Raw genomic sequence first — 21,219 nt, forward strand, 5'->3', positions numbered from 1 at the left:
GACGGTGCATAATTCTTTTTGTCGGTGATCTTTAGCCCCTTGGCTATTACTTTCGTTTGTCTGTATTTTTAATGCCTTATTGATATGTTCACTTCCACTGAGAATAGGACATGCACTGTACCCCTCTCAGTGGTAGACGTCAAGCCTGCTCCTTGCATCATTCTCGTGTGTATATGTTTATGTGTAGATAATAATAATAATAATAATAATAATAATAATAATAATAATAATAATAATAATAATAATAATAATAATAATAATAATAATAATAATAAATTGCTGAAAAAGAAGAATAATAGTAAAACAATAATAAAAAGAAGCTTTGCGGCGCACTTCCAGAGAAGACACGTGCAACAGACGTGCCGACGGCAAACCTTGTCAGGACCGGGACGGTACAACAACGCAACATTCATGAAACAGTACGGCGAAATAACAATATTACTCGGCTGTGAAGCAGCATGCGCACAGAAATCATCATAGGAGTGACACCCTGTATCGCCACTTGTAACACCATTTCCTTTTGGCATGCAGTCTGACTCGTACACCAGTTTAGCGATTCGTGAAGAAGTTTGAACGATTCGCCGACGCAGCTTGAACTGCAATTTGCTGATCTTACACAACACTCGTCTTCTCCTTTTATCGCAGCATACATAACACGTATGTAGAACAATGATCACGTGACATGCAGGTGTTCCATTCACAGCCCCGCTGCTCACGCTGGCGACTACGGTGGCGCGTAAAAAGGGTACACGAAGCAAACGTTTGGCTTGGTTCATTCGAAGCAATAACTATCCAGAATCACTACACCTCAGCCCGATTATGTCGGTTATTATCTCCTTTTAACATTCGGAGATAGCGTGCGTTCTCTTGTAATATGAGGACCAGCTGGCGATTCAACCGATTCCACCTCCTTCACAATGCCACGGCACATGCGCCCTTCACCCTAGCGGTAAAGTCGTGAAACACTGGTTGATCTCGGAGGCTTTCCTTGTGGCAATATTGGTTATATTTGGCCCCGCCAAAACCCTACCAAAATGGCAGAGGGTCGCCCAGGCAAACTTAAAGGCGGATTGACACAATATGCATGCACGTGAGATGTCCATATTGATATAACTCGGGGGTCTCAAACATGTGGCTCGAAGGCTCGCCCATAACCATCTTCACTCTATTTTTTGTTTTGCTTTTATAAGCATGTTTATGATCCACGTGGACGTGGATAGTCACAAGGTTCTTTTCTTTTTGAAGGGAATGTAGTTACCATGTGCTTCAAGATAGCCATGAAACAAAAGCTTTGTATTTAAGCATCCGCGTGGATATTTTCAGCTATCGTGGAAGTCGGTACGGATATGTTTTTTAATCTTAATGTGAAGTCCCGTTTATGAAATCACTCTTATATGATATGCGGGAAATGTCGTGATTGATATGGCAACGTTATAAGATGTTTTGTTGACATATTATTCTAACACGTATAAATGAGAACACAAGAAAGGCACATGAAAAAACCCAAACACACCACTCTTCTGACGATTGGCCTGCTTGTGAATGCTCAACGATATCCTTTTTTAAGATAGCATACCGACTAGGTCGGGCTTCAGAACTAATCGGATGCCCTTGGCAGCGTTGTTCCAGCTTGGTCAATCCACGTCCATCTCTTTCCAGCAACATTTCAAAACAATTTTAGGATGCGAAGTGAAATCGATGCTTTTCGCAATCCTATACACTTCTGCCCGCGTGTTCAACCCTATCGACAAGCCTGTTCACCAACGGCAGCAGAGCGACCGGCCGTGGCTTTGGCTTTGGCTTATTTCATGTGATAAACGCGTCACGAGATGGTGCAGTCGTCCACGCCGTGTTCCTTCAGCTTGGATGCTTTCTTGCTCGTCCTGCGGATGAGCGAGCGGCTCCTGGGCTTGGCTTTGGCTATGGCTTGCTCCTCGGGGACGGCAGACGAAGGCGACGCCTGTGACGAGAACAGCACCGTAAAAGATGGCAGCGTTAGGAACAGGAGGGTTAATATTGCTTACCGCCTTCACAAGGATGAAAAATAACAACTTTGTTCTGTGTGATATATGCTTTTTCCTGTCAAACAACTTCAGCGTGCACGATTGGACGACGATGACGACAAGCGAACGTTTGAAAGAGCGAATGAAACGTTTATTATGTGTTCAGTGAGGAGATCGGTAAGTGGGACACTTTGTCCGATATACCATTGGCGTGGACAGCTGTCCTTGAACGTTTAGTGAAATAAGGAACATCTGGGGTCATCGGTTGTTTACTGTGTGAACTAAACTGAATATCTCCAGCCTAATTAAAGCTAAATTTAGCTGTGAAGGACTAAACCTCAAGTGTATGTTGTTGGCCTGACCTCTTTCTGAGGCCCATGCTATGGTTGGCTTGTCAGGTAAAGTAATAACAAACTTAACTCTTTAACTTGAACCATGCCGTCCTCATGAAATCGCAATCGTTAACATATGGCCTACTACCTTTATCTTTAGCCCTTGATCCTGCACTGTGCTCTGTGATGTGCTTAATGTAAATAAAGTACTTACTTCTATGATTACTAATAATACCGGTGTTTTACAAACGGAAGATATTATTATGAGGCTCACCGTATACCGTGGGGCTCAAGAAATTGCGGCCATATGGTGTTCCGTGCAATGACTTCGCCCAGTACAATGGTTTACAGCATGTCGCCGCTTTCTAAAATGTCACCGCCGCAATTTAGTTTGAACCCGCGACATTCGAATCCGCACGATGAACACGCTACACCGACGCTGACCATGCGCTTTTGCGTCGTGTACATGGCTGATGTAGGTGAAGCGCCCACCTGTAGAGAGGACGAGAAAGAAGCTAGTCCCCTAGCGCGTGGACCCGAGACCCGGGCGCTGCATCTTCGCTGCAGGCCGCCTATAGCCGTGACCGCCGCGCCGGCGTGCGTCAGTTGGTGGGGCGGGGCTTCGGAAGCCGAGAGGTGCGGTATGCGAGCCAGGTGCAGGTATCCCCGAAAGAGTTCCCGGATGTTGGTGTTCTCCTTGGCCGAACACTCGACGAATTTTGCACGCAGCCGGGGCAGGTCGCAGAACAGCCACTCGGCGACGTCTTCCTTGCTCACTTGGCGCCGGTCGGCGGGCAGATCAATCTTGTTGCCAGCCACAATGATTGGGACCTCCTGGGAATATGAATACAGAAAATGTGATTTAGTGGTTAGATCTCTGTTCGTGTTACCCTAAATTACCTCTAATTACCCGAATGAAAGCGAACGGATAATGAAACCAAGGAACGTACGAGGGCGTAAATTGCACCGTTTTACAGCGAAAGCTGTTATGAGATGGTGGCGGACAACACGGGTCACGCATGGCGCCGTTGTTGTCCGCCGCCACCGGTGTCCGTAACCAGTATCGCAAAAGTACGAAAATAACTTATTAAATAAAAAACACCGAGCACACATTGAGATCCAAACCCCTGTACGCTGCGTGCCAGCCCAGTATTCTACCACTGAACCATGCCGGTGCTTGGAGATCGCTCGTAAACTGGCCGTAGGCAGGCTTGATGTCGGGGAAAGAATCGCTTCGATAGGAGTAACTTCATCTGGCCCCCTAACTTTCCATTTTTCCTCGCCCGCTTGCTTTCTCTGAAAATCCACCGGTTACCTTTAAGGGCCAGCGGTTATCGAGCCTATACACGCTACGTGCCCGGCCCATGTCCATTTCTTCTTGATTTCAACTATGATATTCCTAACCTTGGTTTGCTCCCTGACCCACTCTGATCTCTTCTTGTCTCTTAAGGTTACCCATTTCTTTCCATACCCACTCAATGCGTCGTGCTGAATTTAAGCTGAACACTCTTTGTAAGCCTCCAGGTTTCTGTGGTGTAGCGAGTAGATTTATCATTAGACTGATTTCGAAATTACTATCAGTGCTTCGCCTTTCTGGCTATAATGGTCTTTCTTACTATTGTTTGTTCATTGCTTTTGCATCTCACTCCTTGGCCAAGTATTCGAGGCTATACTCGCCCCACCGCGGTGGTCTAGTGGCTAAGGTACTCGGCTGCTGAACCGCAGGTCGCGGGATCGAATCCCGGCTGTGGCAGCTGCATTTTCGATGGAGTCAAAAATGCTGTAGGCCCGCGTGCTCAGACTTGGGTGCACGTTAAAGAACCCCAGGTAGTCTAAATTTCCGGAGCCTTTCACTACGGCGTCTCTCATAATCATATGGTCATTGTGGGACGTTAAACCCCACATATCAATCAAATCAACGAGGATATACACATTCTCTCAAGATCACGACATATACGCTGAGCTGGTTGTTCGAATGAGCTGAACTGAATCCGTCCAGTAACGACATCATCCTAGCTTCTGTGGCACTGCACAGATTTAGCGAAATAGATTGGCACCTGATGAGACGGCGCGGTGTCACCGACATCAAGGCAACCAGGCGACACTCGGTAAACTGAAGCTGTCTTGTTGACCGAGCGTCTCGCCGATGGATCTCATTATGCGCTGGCTTCACGCGGCACCACCGGTGGTTCGAGACCGAAGAATAATCCGGGGCTTTGGGAGCCATCGGTGGTTCTATACCGAGATTGGATCAGAGCTGCCTTTCGTACGCTGCTTTTCGCTTCCTCGGAACGAGCTACTCTCCACATAAACAAGAAGTCCACGCGTGCGTTGCACGGTTGGCTAAAAGTGATGCGAGATTTGAAGTCACGCCAAAAGTTTGCCCTGAGTCAGGTGTTAGGCATGAATGATCGGCCCGGCCTTCAAGAGTGATAGTAGAAAAAAGAAAAAAAAATGGCTAAGCCACCCAGACTGCCTGCTTAAAACCGTAATCTTGAATTTTTAAATGTGGGAACTTGCCCTTCTAAGCCTCTTGGGGCATTCCTTGGTCGTGCGTATATTTAGTTTTAAGCTCACGTCGTCTAGCTCCGCCACTTCTTAATTATTTTGTGAAGTCTTCCCTATGTATTGATAATGCCCTGTGTGAATTTGCATTTGTTTGGTGTTTTTTTTCATCTCTGTTCTTTCTCTCCTCTACAAGTTCGTGGGTGTGGTGCCTTTTTTGGGAGACAATCACCAGCCTGCTTTTTTAACAGCGCAGCTTTTTAAACACCCGAGATCTATCCAGCCCAAACAAAAATCCTCTGGCAGATGTGGGTCACAGTAATTGACTGATATCATCAGATTATCTCGCACGCTCGCGTTTCCGACAGCGGTACTGCCGTCATCTTGGTTGGAGTGCGCTGCTGGTGGGGCTGCTTGCTGCGTGCTCCAAGTATATTCGTGTTGGACAGCAATCATCGGCGCGTGAGAACGCGGTAAAAAGATGGTTGCTGACGTCAAATGGGTGTTGTTTTACTTCATGTCACACAGCATATCTTAGTGTTAAGAAAAAAAAGAAAAAAATCTGTCGACACTGCTTACATGAGGCCAGAACGTTTAGTTTATGTTGATGCGCTTGCAACGCTTCGATGAACTCTTCTTAGTTATGAAAAGCGACGAAGTACGTTCGCATTGTCATATCAGAACAAACTCTTTTAGTAAACGTCAGCAGGCGTGCGACACAAGTTACAGTATGCGGAAAATGACATCCTAGAACTGCGTAGAGCACTCCGCGACAAAGACAATGGGAAAGAAAACATGACGAGTGGCCGCATGCCGTTAGCAAAAGATTAACGTCCAGAAAATTGTAAGAACGGCAAAATTTTGCGCTGCACAAGAAATATACGAGCCAGGGACAGGTTTTGCTGAGACACACTACGCGGCGCATGAGCAGCACAGTCCATTGCGGCAACCGGCGGTGGCCTCAGCTAGCGGCCGGCTGGGCGCCGATATCGTCGCTAGGTCTATGGCTTCGAAACAACAGGGCGCGTTATGTTAAAGGAGCCCTGAAACACTTTTTCAAGAAACCATGGAATAAATTCGCTGGAAGAGCTTATTGCCTCACGAATTCAAAGTCGCAAAATTTTTAAGAATCCGTCCGGTGCGAGTGGAGTTACAAAGGTTTGTCGCATGCTGCAATTGCATCATCTCTCCTCTCATCCCGACGAAAGCGCTGGAAGCTAAGCAGGGAGAGATGGCAGGGCCACAGAAAAACGTCACGCGTGCCTCGTGACCTTGAGCACTTTTTTCTTTCCTTTCCTTCAAATGTGCGGCTTTTTCAGTGTTATCGCACGTGCACGCGTGGACAAGTAGAGGCCTCCCACGGCGGTCTCTGTAACGAGCGAGTGCACCATGCTCAAATAATGGTTGATAGATGGGCTTGCTACGTGTGATTTCTGGGGCATATTCCGCAATTCCTCGAGAAAATAGAAAGTATCTTTTAGCGGACTTTGGTAATTCATAGTGAATTCCATGGGCCGCGTGCTGCACTATAATATTGGGCTCACGTGTTGTCGGGAGCCTCTACTACCGATCGGTAGTGTTTTCTGACCACGCTCAAAAAGTGTTGCAGGGCCTTTCTGAGAGCCACCTACACCCACATAAAGCTTGGATATGCTACCACTGTTTGCACTTTACCTTCATAATAATACCACATATTTAAAGAAATGGGGAAATCTCGTCGTGTGGGACTGTAGCAGGACGCATCAACGCGCTGTCTTCCGTGGTCTCATGGTTAGCGAGGCTGTCGCTAATTGTTCAGAAAGAACTACGCAGCTTTTTTTTTTTTGAACAATGAGCGACGCAACTGGTGGAAGTGGTGGAAGTGCACTGCTGCTAAAAGAGCTCAACGCCGCCAGTATCCAGAGGTGCACGCCAGCAAAGTAAAAGTATTTGCGTACGCTAATTACAAAATCCGAGCCCTTAAAACTGCTCTCCGAGTTCTCATTGGGCATCGTAGCCATCGGTGAACTTTCTCGCTTGTGTGCAGGCTTTGTAGAGGACAGAGAGACTGACGTGCGTTCGGTAATGGTTTATTGGTGGAACGCCTCTTCTTCCTTCTCTTCTAGCGGTTGTGACCCAGCATGCGTCGCACGCCCACTGTGCCACATCGTCCTGTTCAGTTTTAATCAGGCTTTATATTTAAATTTCTAGCTCACTCCACAGTAGCATAGTTTCTGAGTAGCACAATGTTTCCCTACCTGATAATCTGGCTTGTGCTCCCTAACCTCCTGGAAGCACTGCTTGACGAGCTCGAACGATGCCATTGAGTCGACGCTGTAGACGAGCAGGAAGGCATGGCCGTTGGCGATCGACAGCCGGCGCATCGCCGGAAACTGGTGGTCACCCGCGGTGTCCAAAATGTCCACCTGCGCATGCGCATCAGTCGTTCCGTGTCATGTGACACGTGTGACATTCGCTGCTGTTACGCGGTAAGATAGGGTTTCAGAAATAAAAGTGACTACTCTTATGACCATCATTTTTTATATCAGCTCCCCTCTCACCAGTTACGTAACTCACTTAATAAAAATTTAGGATCTCTCTTTCGCATTCATTTCAGACGCCTATAAGCTGGAACCAATCTTGTTCTTATCAATATATGCGTTGATCCTGTCCCGCCCTGTTTCGAAAGGTGTCCGTTGGTTCCCGCATAGATTTGCTAAATTGGCCCCACCGCTGTGGTGTAGTGGCTAAGGTACTCGGCTGCTGACCCGTAGGTCGCGGGATCAAATCCCGGCTGCGGCGGCTGCATTTCCGATGGAGGCGGGAATGTTGTCGGCCCATGTGCTCGAACTCGGGAGCACGTTAAAGAACCCCAGGTGGTCAAAATTTCCGGAGCCCTCGACCGCGGCGTCTCTCATAATCTTATGGTGGTTTTGAAACGTTAAATGCCACAAATCATTTTCTAAATTCAACTAGAGGGGACTCTGACGCTGCAATCGTTCAGCAAGCATGAAAGTTATGGGTAGTACATGGACTTGTCTACTCTTTGTGTACTTGCGGGTTTCAAATCGCACTTGTGGCTGTGGCTGTGTTTCGGTTTCGTTTCGAATAAGAGAACAAACAGTTTTGAACTTCGTGACCGGTTTTATATTGGCAAGACTAAAAAGATCAAGGTGGTGATGCGTAGCTGATAAACAACTGCTGATTGTCGTTTAATCACAAAATAACTTCAAGCTAAGCTAAGTGAAGCCAGCAGTAACGCAAAGTACGAAGACTAGATTAATCCGTGTACTACCTATCATTCATATGCTCGATGAAGCGCCATACGTTGCGGCTCCCATAGACACTAGCGCCAGTGTTCCCTTTGGTGTACTTGTAAGAAACTCTATGGGTTCAAGTGCTGCCTCAGTGATCAGACCATTTATGACGAAGCAGCATCGCGAGCAGGACTAGTTTGTGGGCATACATTGGAATAACTAACAACACAGCAATGTTAAAATACGCGGAGAAAGAGGATGGGGACACGTCACTGCGTACATTTCTTCTTTCTGCGCCTATTTTAACCTTTTTGCACTCTTAGGTAGGTTGACCACGTAATGGTGTCAAGCGTTGACGCTATCATGACGTCAGAAATTTGGGCCATCTATGAGGCCGTCACCGGACAATGATTCCTTGCAGTACTCGTGCTGACGCCACCGATGGTCAAGTTAAGCATTTTGCGCGGCATGAATCAAAATCAGAATTTACTAATAAATATTGGGCGCAATAACAGGCGTATAGTATAGAGGAGGAGTTCCCATAGCCAAGAGACTGTATCGGGACTTCCCGTACAAACGCAATGTGGTAATAAACACTTGATAGCAACAGTAGTAAAAGGTATCAATAAAACGAAAAATATAGTACAAACATGCACAAATGAGAGCAAGAAATAGTGTAATCCTAACATATCAAATGAAAGCGAAAGGTATAAAAAAAGAAGAAACAAAGAAGCGATACCGCAGTTGAATAATCTTTCCCATAAAAAAAAAAAACACTGTACAAGAGGGCACATTAAGCGAAACAAAAAATAACTCTCATGGTTAGCCCACCTGGATCATATACATTTTCAGCTGTTTATTTAAATGGATGAAATGAACCGGTAGATTTTATGTTAAGTGGAAGAGTGTTTCATATTGAGATGGAAGTGAATGTTACAGTTTGTTTACCATATTTAGCACAAATATTGGATAAAATAAAGTTGTTAATTAATGCGAATTGTGTGTTATTATAATTCATAAAATTGTAAGATATAAATATTGTCAGGTGAAGTTCGTTATTAATAAGTCTGTACAAAGAAGTGCCTAGGTTGCCTTAAGTGATTTCAGTAAGAGTAAGTTTGTAATTCTTGTGTAGTAGAAGTTTATCATTGAAAAGATGTGATCTGGATGTAAATATTCTAATAGCATGCCTTGGACAACTTGGAATGATGAAATGTGAGTATTATAAGTATTTTTTCAACATATTATACCACGAGTAACCTGATAATGAACAAAATAATGATTAAGAGCCAGTAATGTAATCCGTAAAAAGTAAGGGCGCATTTGAATCAAGACTCATATACCATATGCTATTCTTTTATGTCAACAATATGCCTCTGAACTTTTATATATACTATCTAGAAGGATGCCAAGGAAGGAAGAGCTTATGCTAGAAGAGCTGAAGTGGGGCCAAAAGCGAAATTTGGTACTGAGGTTACATTCCGCTGGTGTGAAGTGAAAACGACAAACTTGGTTTTAAAAGCACTAATAGACAACATAAATAAATAGGTGCTTTGACCTTAATAATTCCATGTGTGTGATTCAAACAGAAATATATGGCAAATATTTCGAAAAAAAATGTCGACTCTAATTCCGGGCTACACAATGCAGAATCACTAGAATGGCCCAAGGAGCGCTTGATTTGAGAAGGAGGAAACCGGCGTTCACAAACACGTTCAACACGTTCACAAAAGGTTTAACATTAGCTCTCATCCAAATGAAAGAAGAAAGTTGGCATCGTGGCATCCAGCTCACGGTAACACAAAGTCACAACAGAATAAACTTCCGAAAAAAAAAGCTTACCAAGAAATTCATCATGCACGACGGAATGGGACAAAGTTTTCGTAAAATAGAAAACTCTTTAGTCAGGCAAGTGCGTTTCCGCAGCAACTGCCTATGTGCTGCCTTGCATTTTTTTCTGGCGTTGCAGTGCACGCACACTTGATCCCCTGATGCGAGCGAACGAGCTTGTTGGCAGGTAATTGATCGATAGGTGGCGTTTAACGTCCCAAAACCACCATTGTTGGCAGGTAAAAGAAGACGCGTATGCGCAGTGCTTGCTCTTGAGCTATGTAAGAAGCCGTAAGAAGATGCAGTGGCACATTTTTCGTTGTGTCACGATTTCAGCTGCAAAGTGTTTAGCGTATGTTGCAAGTACACTATTTGACTAATGAAACAACCTTACTTCCCCAATCTTCGATGTTAGCCTTCCTTTTCTCTCGCGCACGCCTTTAGTGAGCCATAAGGTGCAATAAATTTGCGCACTTATAACGGCACGTAAAATTTCATCAATTAAAAAAAATAGGCTTCGCGTCATGTAAGGCAAATGCATGATGTTGCCACCGCCTTGGATTGTGACGTCATATTTTATTTTTTGTCTGCTGTTAGTCGTCCACTCCATACGAAGAGGGTAACGGTGGCAAAGAGCCACCAACTACTGAACACATGGGCTTCTGTGGAAGTTACACTACCAGTTTGCATTTACCTTGGCAGCAATTTTGCGGCTCACGTCCCAGGCATAGTACTCTTTCGGAGGCGTTGGCTCAGAAGTTCACCCAACAAAGACTCTCATCTTTAATGGCCCAAGCTCCGTCTTTTTTAACGTCAGCATATACCACGTGGAAATATGAGAATAACTGAAATAGAAGAACGAATGCCCCGGTACCTTGAGCGTCATGGACTCGAGGTCGTACTCCTTGCAGAAGAGGTCCTCCACGGTGGGCTTGTAGCGGTCGGAGTACGTGTTGAACAAGAAGCGCTTGACGATGGAGCTCTTGCCGACGCCTCCGCCACCCAGCGTGACCAGGCGGATGCGGTACTCGCTCTCTTCGGTCATCGCCGTCCGCACCACGTCGGAGCGCCAACACTGACCAGCCGGAGTCGACGTCCTCGCCTAACCTGCGGGTAGAGATGTTGTTTGAAAGAGTGGAACAGTTTAAGCTGGCTGTAATATGTCCATCGCGAGTGAAAAACTCCGTGAAGAGACGACGTGACTTCGCGTTACCCAGCAGACACACCTGCGAGGGCCCGCAGCTTCACACTCTATCCGATCCAAGCACGGCTCTGCTCCAAGCTGTGCAGTACTACGCACGCACTGGGAAGTTATCGTGGCGCAACTGCTCTCGACCTACCTTGCCACCAGTACACACTGCTCGCGCTCATGTCACCATGACTCCGCCATAAATTGCGCAATACAGGACTGCTGCTCATGCCAGGACTAAAATGTGACAGAGGAGCTTGCTAGAAAGGAAAATGCGATGTGTAGCCGAGATAGTGGCTGGGGTGATGCTCGATTTAAAGGATTGATGGTAATGATTTTTGGAAATGGTAGGAGTACCTAAGTGGCAAGAGTTATGTTCGGTATAGAAGAAGACGCAACGACAAAGGCGAGGGCGATACTCGGTGATAGGGGCTTCAGAAGGCAGCTGTAAGCAAGAGTCAGGCGCAGCAGTCTTCGAAATTTTTGCGACGTTTTACTTTTGCAGGGCGGTGAAGACCATTCACACTCCCGTGCAAGGCGCGCTACCCGACGGGACACAACGCAGAAATTCTTAGAACACATAATAATGCTTCAAACGACTAGCGATAACATAGAAATTCCAGAGCCTGACGAGGAATGGGAGAGAAATAAGCTTCGCTTTTTCGACGGCGTTCAGGCAGGTGATTTGGCTGCACTTTATTGTCATTCGTGAAGTCTGTATTGTCACGGGCTCATAACGTGACGAATGGAGCAGACTGGATGATCAGGTGAAACTCTTTATTTGTTAGAACCTGTGACCGAGAAACGAACAGTGTGATTAGAGCAGCCACTTTCCGATTTTCGCAGTTTTCTATGCTCGTTTCACTAAAGTTGGCACCCCGTATTTTACTGCAACCACGGTAAGAAAACATCGAAGTTCTTCACTGTTTATTTTTGGAACAGTTTACTTGTTGAACTTAATTCTGGTGCCCACAACTTCACTTTTCAAAATATCAATAAAATCTTTCTTTTTAACTCCTGATTGCTCACCTTTGTCATCGTATACATTTACTTATATTGTCTACATTTCTTTTATTTGTGTTTATTTTTGTTTCATGTGTAAAATCTTTTATTTCGAGTTCTTTTGTGCACTTTTTCTGCTTTCCTTCCGTATGAGTTCTGCGTGTTTGTTCTACTTTGCATTGCATTGCTTTGTGTATTGTATTTTGCATGAATTGTGCCTTTTATTTTATTGTATTTTTATTACTTAATTTTGCATTCACCCGTTCTAGAATGTTGCTGCTCGTTTTGCCTATTATATATGTGTATTATTACCACTAGCTAATTGCCCCGCCGCGGTGGTCTAGTGGCTAAGGTACTCGGCTGCTGACCCGCAGGTCGCGGGTTCAAATCCCGGCTGCGGCGGCTGCATTTCCGATGGAGGCGGAAATGTCGAAGCCCGTGTGCTCAGATTTGGGTGCACGTTAAAGAACCCCAGGTGGTCAAAATTTCCGGAGCCCTCCACTACGGCGTCTCTCATAATCATATGGTGGTTTTGGGACGTTAAACCTCCAAATCAATCAATCAACCACTAGCTAATTTTCTGCCATTTGTTTTGAATTCAATTTTGTTGTACTTTTAAGCTAAGGTTCACGTTTTCAGTACTGATACTCTGAAACCATCATCTATATACAAGTGTTATGTAATTGATGCTCATAAAAATGACAAACTCAAACTGTAGCTGATAGCAGTCAACAGAGCATGGGCCGTCGCTCAACTGACACGCGGCGAAGCGCGTCAGCACTCATAAATCATCATCATCATCAGTCTGACTATGTCGGCTGCAGGACAAAGACATCTCCCGTGTTCCGCCAGTCAAATTGGTCCCGGAGGAACGTGGCAGAGGCGTTTGTCCTGCAGTGGACGTAGTCCTCGGTGGCTCAGTGGCTAACGGCATTTATACATGTGCCACCAAATATTCTAGCCTTATCAGTGGAGGTTGCGCAAGCTCTGGAATAATGTCGAGTGTTGGCGTCTTGCGCGTGATCTTAGCAAGAGAATCTACAATAATTGAAAATATTCTTGAACAATAAGGCGCACTTTGCGCTTAGCATTTCCGACTGGCCTTGTGAGTGAAAGCTGAATCCAACAAAAGCAAAAAATATGAAACGTGCGTGGCAGTACGTACTGAGAAAGACAAAGAAGGCAAACGCATCAGAAATCTTACACCTCGCTCCTGCACTGAGGTTAATTTGATATGTGATATTTAACGTCTTAAAATCACCCTATAATTATTAGAGACGCCGTTCTGGAGGGCTCCGGCAAACTCGACCGCCTGGGGTTCTTTAATGACCTACAATCAGTAGAGTGCATGCACGAATATGTTGTGCCAGTCTCCGATTGGCTGAGATGCTAAACCTTGGGACGTAACGTTTGGGTCAACATAGTGGCACGCAGATGCTCCTATTAATACCCTATGTAGCCAAAAGCACGTGAGACAAGAGCCTGAAGGGCAGGAACATGCTTACGAGATTATGCGCTGCCATTATCGATCGCGCTAAGTCTATATATAAAACACCACACAGGTGGCGCTCACGTCGAGATAAAAATAAAAGAGGCTGTTGCATCGCGAGCTCCGATAGCGATCGCTTTTGTGCGTTGCGAAATTAGAAGATAATGACGACGGAGGAAGGGTGCATGTTTTGGAGGCTGAAGCAGGCCACGGCTAACGGAAGCACAGCTTAGATACGCTATTGACCTCCATTGTGCCAGATTCTGACCGAGCTGTTCACAACATGCCTCGCAAAGAAGTAGTAAAAGAGAAGTATTTGAATACAAAGTTCAGAGTAGTCTTATGAATGGGGTGTGCCATCCATCAATGAGTGTCTGGACGAGTGAGATAATCTAAACCCTCCACATTTAGGGCAAGCTTTCGCTGGTACCCCATAACCACTAACTAAGACACCAAAAAGGTCTTTCTTCAAATTTATAACATAACACTTGAAAGCAGCCTTGCAGAGATACCTTCCGTTCTCTATGGTTCAACAATGTCCCCGTTAAACAAAGCCTTGACATTGTGCAATGGCAAAAATAACGGTCCTTGGTTCGCTCCAGGTTTTTACATCATAAATATAACAACATTATGAGTGAATGCAGTAAATCAGACACAACGTCATCTTGCCTATAATATTCCTAAATTATTCCTCTTCTCCCATGATCCTAGGCTGTGCACGTTTACCCATAATTTTTAGATCCACTCGGCATGATTGTGGGAAGTTTTGAAATATGTTATGTTCATTAAGGTGAAAGTATTATAAGCCCCTTCATTAAAAAAGCAAAAAACAACAACGTGATTACAAAATTGTCAAAAAAAAAAACACGAACAAGTATACCGTGATCAGTGGCGTTCGATCTGCGCGTTCACTTCATGGCATTCGGGTGAAAAAAAAATTCGCTGTTTTTAAGAAGTAATATGCACTTAGAATTCTAGTCAATTTAACTGCCTATATGAATGTCGGTAAATTTATCGATATTTTTTTGTTGAAAGTATTACACATGGTTTCCCCCTGTTTTGGGCCCGGCGTGTGGAAGCAAACCAAGCACTTCAATTTCAGTGAATCACGCACACGGTTTCTTCATTTGAGATTTCCCTTTTCTCTCTCTCTCTCTTTGAAGTCTTATGACGTTACAAACGTTATATCCTCAGCCGATAAACAAATACTAACTATGCTGTAATAAACAACCAACTATATTAGCTATTAGAATTAAGACCACCTTCAAATCAATTCAACCAAAAGGCCAAGCTGGATTTTGCACCATGATATTTGCACTATCAAATAGGTGACTTACAAATGAGCGGAATTTAACCAACCAACAGGGTGTTTGCAGGAGTTGGTTTGGAAATCGTCACAAATTGTCAAAAATATTTCTCCGAAATATTTTAATGGCAACAGCAACAACGTACCATGATGTCGGCACTCTAGTGGTCACCGCTTTATGACCCAGCTTTTCTTTTAAAATTAGGGCAATAAATGACTGCCTTTTTCAAAACGATGATCACTGCTTCCAAAACTTCGAGGGACGTGGATTACGCGTTTTCAGTCGATTTTCTTTCTTCCAGAGCAGGCGTCATCTGGCATTGCAGCAGCAACGCCCTACACCCTCCACCATTAATTACGCCACGCCTTGGCGATACCGTAGTACCAGACCGACTATCAACAACGCTTTTAAATTGAGCTCCACAATCGACTGAAAGTCGTCTCGTGTATACAAATTTTTTGGCAATATCACTGCAATACTGCGCAGTTTCAAAGTCATAGGAGACGGCAATATAAGACGAATGATTTTCTTAGCCTCGTCAGCACTGCCCGACGACACCAGCAGCTCATTTTAGACAAGAAATTATACAGCACTTCAGAGAAAATGTGAATGGGAGACGTGCCAATCCAAATAAGGATTAACTAGAACAGAAGTGTCGCATATAAACGCTTTTTTAAAATACCGGAGACGAATGTTGAAAGCATAATCACGTCAAAAGAAACTCCGCAAACGAAGGTACCTCCATCGAAGTCAAACAAAACGCGCGGCGATAACCGCCGTAGAAAGCAAAAGAAGTTTCGAAGAGGAACTACATTATTTTCTTTACGCAGATGGTTTTCATATCAGAATAGACCCACGCACATTGACCATAACTTAACCCGGATGTCGAGCCAGGCCTGCCATAGACAGTTATTTCTGCCTTGTTTTATATTCTTGTCCTCTCCAACCCCCCCCCCCCCCCCTTTTTTTTTTTTTGCTGCGTAAAAGAATGCGTGTTATGTTCTGGCTCGGCAAATATACGCAGTTCTGCAGTCTTCTTGAGTAGAAAAGAGTGAGCAAGGGAGTTTTTCAGTTAATAGCAGTCTGTTTCGGTGGTTTATAAATCAGGTAGCCCATTGAGTTAGTTCGGGATGCCTGATGTTATAGCTTTGAAGCACCAACAAAAATCGTGGAAGGCGTCTGTATTTTTTTGTCAGCACCGCTTTCATCAAAATTATAAGCGGGACCGTACCAGGAGAAGGGGGGGAGGGAATCTTTTAACTCTCTCCCCTTAAAATTTCCCATTTTGTATAGATAGCAAAAAAAAGAAATACGTCATATACTTATTAAATATATTTCAGCACGTACTTATCAAAAATAATAAGTTGACCTCACTGCACTGTTCGTTTTTTTTATACACTGCCAAAGCATCATCCTAACACCAAGAGTTTAGAGGCAGAACTTGATTAATGTTATGAAGGAGGTGGAGGAGGGCTGCATATCGTATTAATGGAGAATGTCGTGGAACTAATGTAGTAGTAGCAGTAGTAGTAGTAGTAGTAGTAGTAGTAGTAGTAGTAGTAGTAGTAGTAGTAATAGTAGTATTTTTATTTACAGTAAGCCGGATACAGAGCTCACTGCAGGGCAGTGAGCTCTGTATCCTTATCGCCTTATTGCCAAGATGCAAACAATAAGCCAGTCTATTGATCAATCAATCAATCAATCAATCAATCAATCAATCAATCAATCAATTAAACTCGTATCAGTTCCTGGTGACAGATGATCTCACAGGTAAAAACATGATAAGAGTTGGTAATAAGATGAATGTGTAACGTGGTATCACAAGAATGAAGTCTTGTAGCTTCGTTGAAGCTAAGAGATTCATTATTCGCCTGCGTTATGTATACAACGTGCTAGCTCAGTAATTTGTTCGCGTTAAAATGCAGAAAAGTCGTGCTTTTTGCGTCAATTCTTGCCATGACTCTAATCACAAGCAACTATGCTGAGCCGCTCTCCTATGCTGAATGAAAGTTTAACAAAGTTCAGCACGAAATGCTCATTGAAAATCCCGTTTTTTTCCGCAATATATAGGTTTCTAACAATTCTTTTTCCCTTCGATGGCTGTGTCCGGAATTCCGAAATTTTAGGACTATTGTGAAAAAAAGAACTAATTCAAAACTGAAAAAAGAACAATACAAATGGCTACAGAGAAAATCCATCGCTGCTACTGTTTAAGCAGCCGTGCGAGGCTCGCTTTCAATTGCCTCCGGGTTATTTCGCGCCGTGAAAATATTCCAGACATGCCGATATCACTATTCACCTAAGCAGGGAACAAAATAGAGAAGGTTTTTTGTGTTCCACTTTCAATTTTTCGGCTTTTATAAGCGAGTATCGATCGCGCGTTGTTTAACTCCCCAGCATGGGTCACGTTAAGCCTTATTCTTTGTAGCCGTAGTTTTTATTGTTTTTTTTCATCGCTATGTGGCCTCACTTGAAGGCTTTCTTTCTTCGTCCAGAAGGCCTGGATACGTTGTGAAACCAAATGCTACAATATTTTACAGATGGGCTTGAGTACCACCATATACGGCTGTTAACTTTCTTGTTTTGCATAGAGAGAGAAACGAGAAAAGAGGAAGGCAGGGAGGTTAACCAGATGCTAGTATCCGGTATGCTACCCTACACTGGGGTTGGGGAATAGGGGGTCGAAAGAGAAAGGGAGAGTTAAAAAATAAATAAGAGAAAAACACCGACACACACGCATACACAATAGCAGTCCACTCAGAGGCGTTCCGACAGGACAGTAGTTCGTAAGAAGCCCAGTAGCGCTTGCACGGCTTTCTTCTGTGACGATGAGTCATGACGATGGCGCAGTATCCTTTCTTCTGACAGCGGCTGGTCATCTAACCTGTTTAGTTTATTAGAAAGGTGTTGTCTTTCCAGATTGTATTTCGGGCAGTCACACAGGATATCTCGAATTGTTTCTTCATCTCCGCAGTGTGCACAGTCGGCGGTGTCGGCCATACCTATGCGGAACGCGTACGCACGGGTAAACGCGACTCCCAACCATAGTCTGCACAGAGCAGTAGCGTCGCCTCGTCGAATTTTTGTTGGAAGCTGCATGCTTAACGTTGGATCAAGGGATCGTAATCTTGCATGCGTAAAGAGAGGCTCATTCCAAAGAGCCATGGAGCGTTGGCGAGTAAGCATTCGGAGCCTCCTAGCAGCGTCCGTTCTTGAGAGAGGTATTGACTGGTCGTTGTCTTCTGTATGGGCTGAACGGGCAGCTTGATCAGCTCGTTCGTTACCGATAATTCCACAGTGACTTGGCAACCACTGAAATATAACGTGGTGCCCTTTCTCTGTTATGTGGTGTAGCATTTCTGCTGTTTCAAATACCAACTGCTCGTGTGGACCACGGCGTAGATTTGACAGAAGTGATTGCAGTGCCGCCATGCAGTCGCAAAAAATCGTCCACCGTTGCGTGCTTTGGTCGTTAATGAAACGCAGCGCAGCGCGAAGCGCTGCAAGCTTTGCTGCTGTTGTTGTGGTTGCATGAGCTGTCCTGAATTCAATGGTTGTGGCGTGCGTTGGAATAACGACCGCCGCAGTTGAGCTTTTTGGCAGGACGGAGCCGTCGGTGTAGACGTGGGTGCAGTCTTGGTACTTCTCGTAAAGCAGAAGTAATGCGAGCTGCTTGAGGGCTGGTATTGAGAAATCACCTTTTTTCTGAATGCCTGCTATTGTCAGGTAGATGACTGGCTGTTTGAGGCACCATGGAGGAATTGAAGGTCTCGCCGCGGGCGTAAAACCAGTTGGTAGGGAGTCACCATGTGTAGTTATTGTTCGACAAAAGGAAGTATGAGGTCTATCCACTGGTAGAGAGGCTAGGTGGTGATGGGGATTCCGGCCCACATGCCTTATGTGTATCCTCAAAGCTTCAACTTCAATATGGGTCTGCACGAGGTGGTCTTTGGCTATAGCTATAGTCGCCATTGTTGAGGCACCCTGAGGCAGACCTAGACATATTCGAAGCGCCTGTGCCTGAACGCTTTGTATCATGCGTTGACTTGTTTTGCTGGCGTTTGATAATGCAGGAAGACTGTATCGTAAAAAGCCAAGGAAAAGCACCCTGTACAGTCGTAACATAGCGTTAGGCTGCATTCCCCAAGTCTTTCCAGCGAGAAACTTGAAAAGATGGCATATGCCTGTCAATCGCTTTTTCAAATACGACACATGAGGGCTCCATGATAAGTCTCTGTCGACTATGACACCCAGAAATTTGTGAGATCGACGATATGGTATATTTTGACCGTTAATTGATACTCTGTAATTCGACATGGGTTTGCGCGTAAATGCCAGAAGAGCGCACTTTCCGGAGGAAATTTCCAGGCCTCGATTGCGTAGATACAAAGCAGTTGAAGTAGCAGCTCTCTGTATTTTCGCTCGTAACTGCAGGCGAGTTACCGCAGATGTCCATATGCAAATGTCATCAGCGTATGTTGATAGATAAATATTGTTTGGTAGGTGCGTATGGAGAGCAATTAGTGTTATATTGAATAGCACAGGGCTCAGTACACCACCCTGAGGAACGCCACGACAACTGAAATGTGTAGACGTGTTCCCAGTCTCTGTACTCACAAAATAGGATCGCATTTGGAGATAACTGCGTATCCACTTAAACATTCGGCCACCCACTCCAATCTCTTCTAGTGCGGCAAGGACGGATTCATGTGTCACGTTATCATAGGCTCCTTTGACGTCAAGGAACAGAGAGGCGCAAAGACGCTTATGGCCTTTCTCGTGTTCAACGTACGTGACTAGATCGATGACGTTATCGATCGATGATCGACCACGTCGAAAGCCAGCCATGGCATTTGGGTAGATCTGATGATACTCCAAGTACCACTCGAGTCGGCCGAGAATCATTCTCTCCATCACTTTACCCACGCAACTGGCCAATGCGATCGGGCGATAGGAGGAGAGTACCAATGGTGATTTGCCAGGTTTCAGTAATGGTACTAGACGACTAGTTTTCCAACTTAAGGGGACAGTGCCCTCTAGCCAACAATCATTATATAGCTGAAGTAGAACTATTCTCGCGCGCTCACCCAGATGACACAGGGCTCTGTAGGAGATTCCGTCAGGTCCTGGTGCAGAGGTACGTTTGCATGAAGCGAGTGCTACTTTGAGCTCCTGAATGGTGAACGGGAAGTCCATAGAGGAATCACGTGGTGGCGGACAACTGCTCAAAAGTGGTGAGCTGCTGATGGCTGTAGTTTGCCCTGATAATCCGGCACAGAACTCTTCAGCAACGTCCACATCTGGTCGATTTTGGTGAAGGGCTAAGGCCTTGAATGGTGACTTCTGAATGGGCGATGACCGCAAACCTCTAACCGTCGTCCATATGTGCGATAAAGGCTTACGAGGGTCGAGTGACTCGCAGAAAGTAATCCAGCGTTGGAATGCTAGCTTGTCCAACCGACGTTTGATCTTCTTCTGCATACGTCTAGCAGTCCGTAAATCTTCTATATCCTTCGTGCACCGGTACCTTCTTTCAGCTCGTCGTCGCAAGGCTCGAAGCCGCTCCAGCTCTATGTCGATGTCCATGAATCTTGCAGGGCATGAGATCGTACACACAGTCTCTTTTACAGTGCTCTGGATGGCCTCTTGTAAATCGGATATGTGTTTTTGGCATTGGTCTTCCATACGAGACTGAAATTTTTTCCAGTCCACTCTTTTAACCATGTCGCGCACTTTAGGAGGCGACAATCCTCTGATCTTGACGTATGTTGGAATGTGATCACTCCCGTGCGTTTCTATATCCGTGAACCATTCAGTATGTTTCACTAGGCTTCACGAAACAAAAGCCAAGTCGAGACAGCTACTGTATGTGGAGCCACGTAAAAATGTAGGACTGCCGTCGTTCAGTAACCAAAGTTGGTTGTCAAAGGCAAAAGACACCAAGCTTCTGCCCTTCATGTTGGTATTCTGACTTCCCCATAATGTATGATGAGCGTTAAAATCTCCGATGATAACACACGGGTCAGGAGTTAACGCTATGATGTCTCGTAGTCTTTTTTGATCGAAACGGCTTGATGGTGATAAGTATGCGCCAACCACCGTGATGTTGAGCCTCCTCTTTTTCACTCTTAAGCATACGTATTGGTTTCCGTCATGAGGTGGTACAGGTTGAAAGATGTAAGTGAGGTCTCGGCGAATGTACACCAGAACCTTGCTGCTTTCAGTAACAGTAGACGACATAAAAGGTTCGTATCCCGAGAGTCGTATTGCACTCGATAAGTTCGGCTCACAGATGACGATTACGGGAAACATATTGACGTACACAA

The 21,219-nt window shown here is 45.0% G+C and overlaps 1 protein-coding gene across 1 annotated transcript in view; it reads right to left on the reverse strand.

Annotated features, from left to right (window-relative positions):
• Nucleotides 1-289: 289 nt before the first annotated feature.
• LOC142766801 (GTP-binding protein Di-Ras2-like) overlaps nucleotides 290-21,219 on the reverse strand; it is a 40,160-nt gene continuing 19,230 nt past the window's right edge. Inside the window, exons 2-5 of the mRNA XM_075868021.1 lie at nucleotides 10,781-11,013; nucleotides 7,078-7,245; nucleotides 2,828-3,169; nucleotides 290-1,960 (exon numbers count right to left, since the gene is read on the reverse strand). Coding sequence (XP_075724136.1) covers nucleotides 1,823-1,960; nucleotides 2,828-3,169; nucleotides 7,078-7,245; nucleotides 10,781-10,951 — 819 coding nt within the window. The 5' untranslated portion in view covers nucleotides 10,952-11,013 and the 3' untranslated portion in view covers nucleotides 290-1,822. The remainder of the gene's footprint in view (nucleotides 1,961-2,827; nucleotides 3,170-7,077; nucleotides 7,246-10,780; nucleotides 11,014-21,219) is intronic.

This window comes from Rhipicephalus microplus, chromosome 7 (genome assembly GCF_043290135.1).
Source record: "Rhipicephalus microplus isolate Deutch F79 chromosome 7, USDA_Rmic, whole genome shotgun sequence".
NCBI lineage: Eukaryota > Metazoa > Arthropoda > Arachnida > Ixodida > Ixodidae > Rhipicephalus > Rhipicephalus microplus.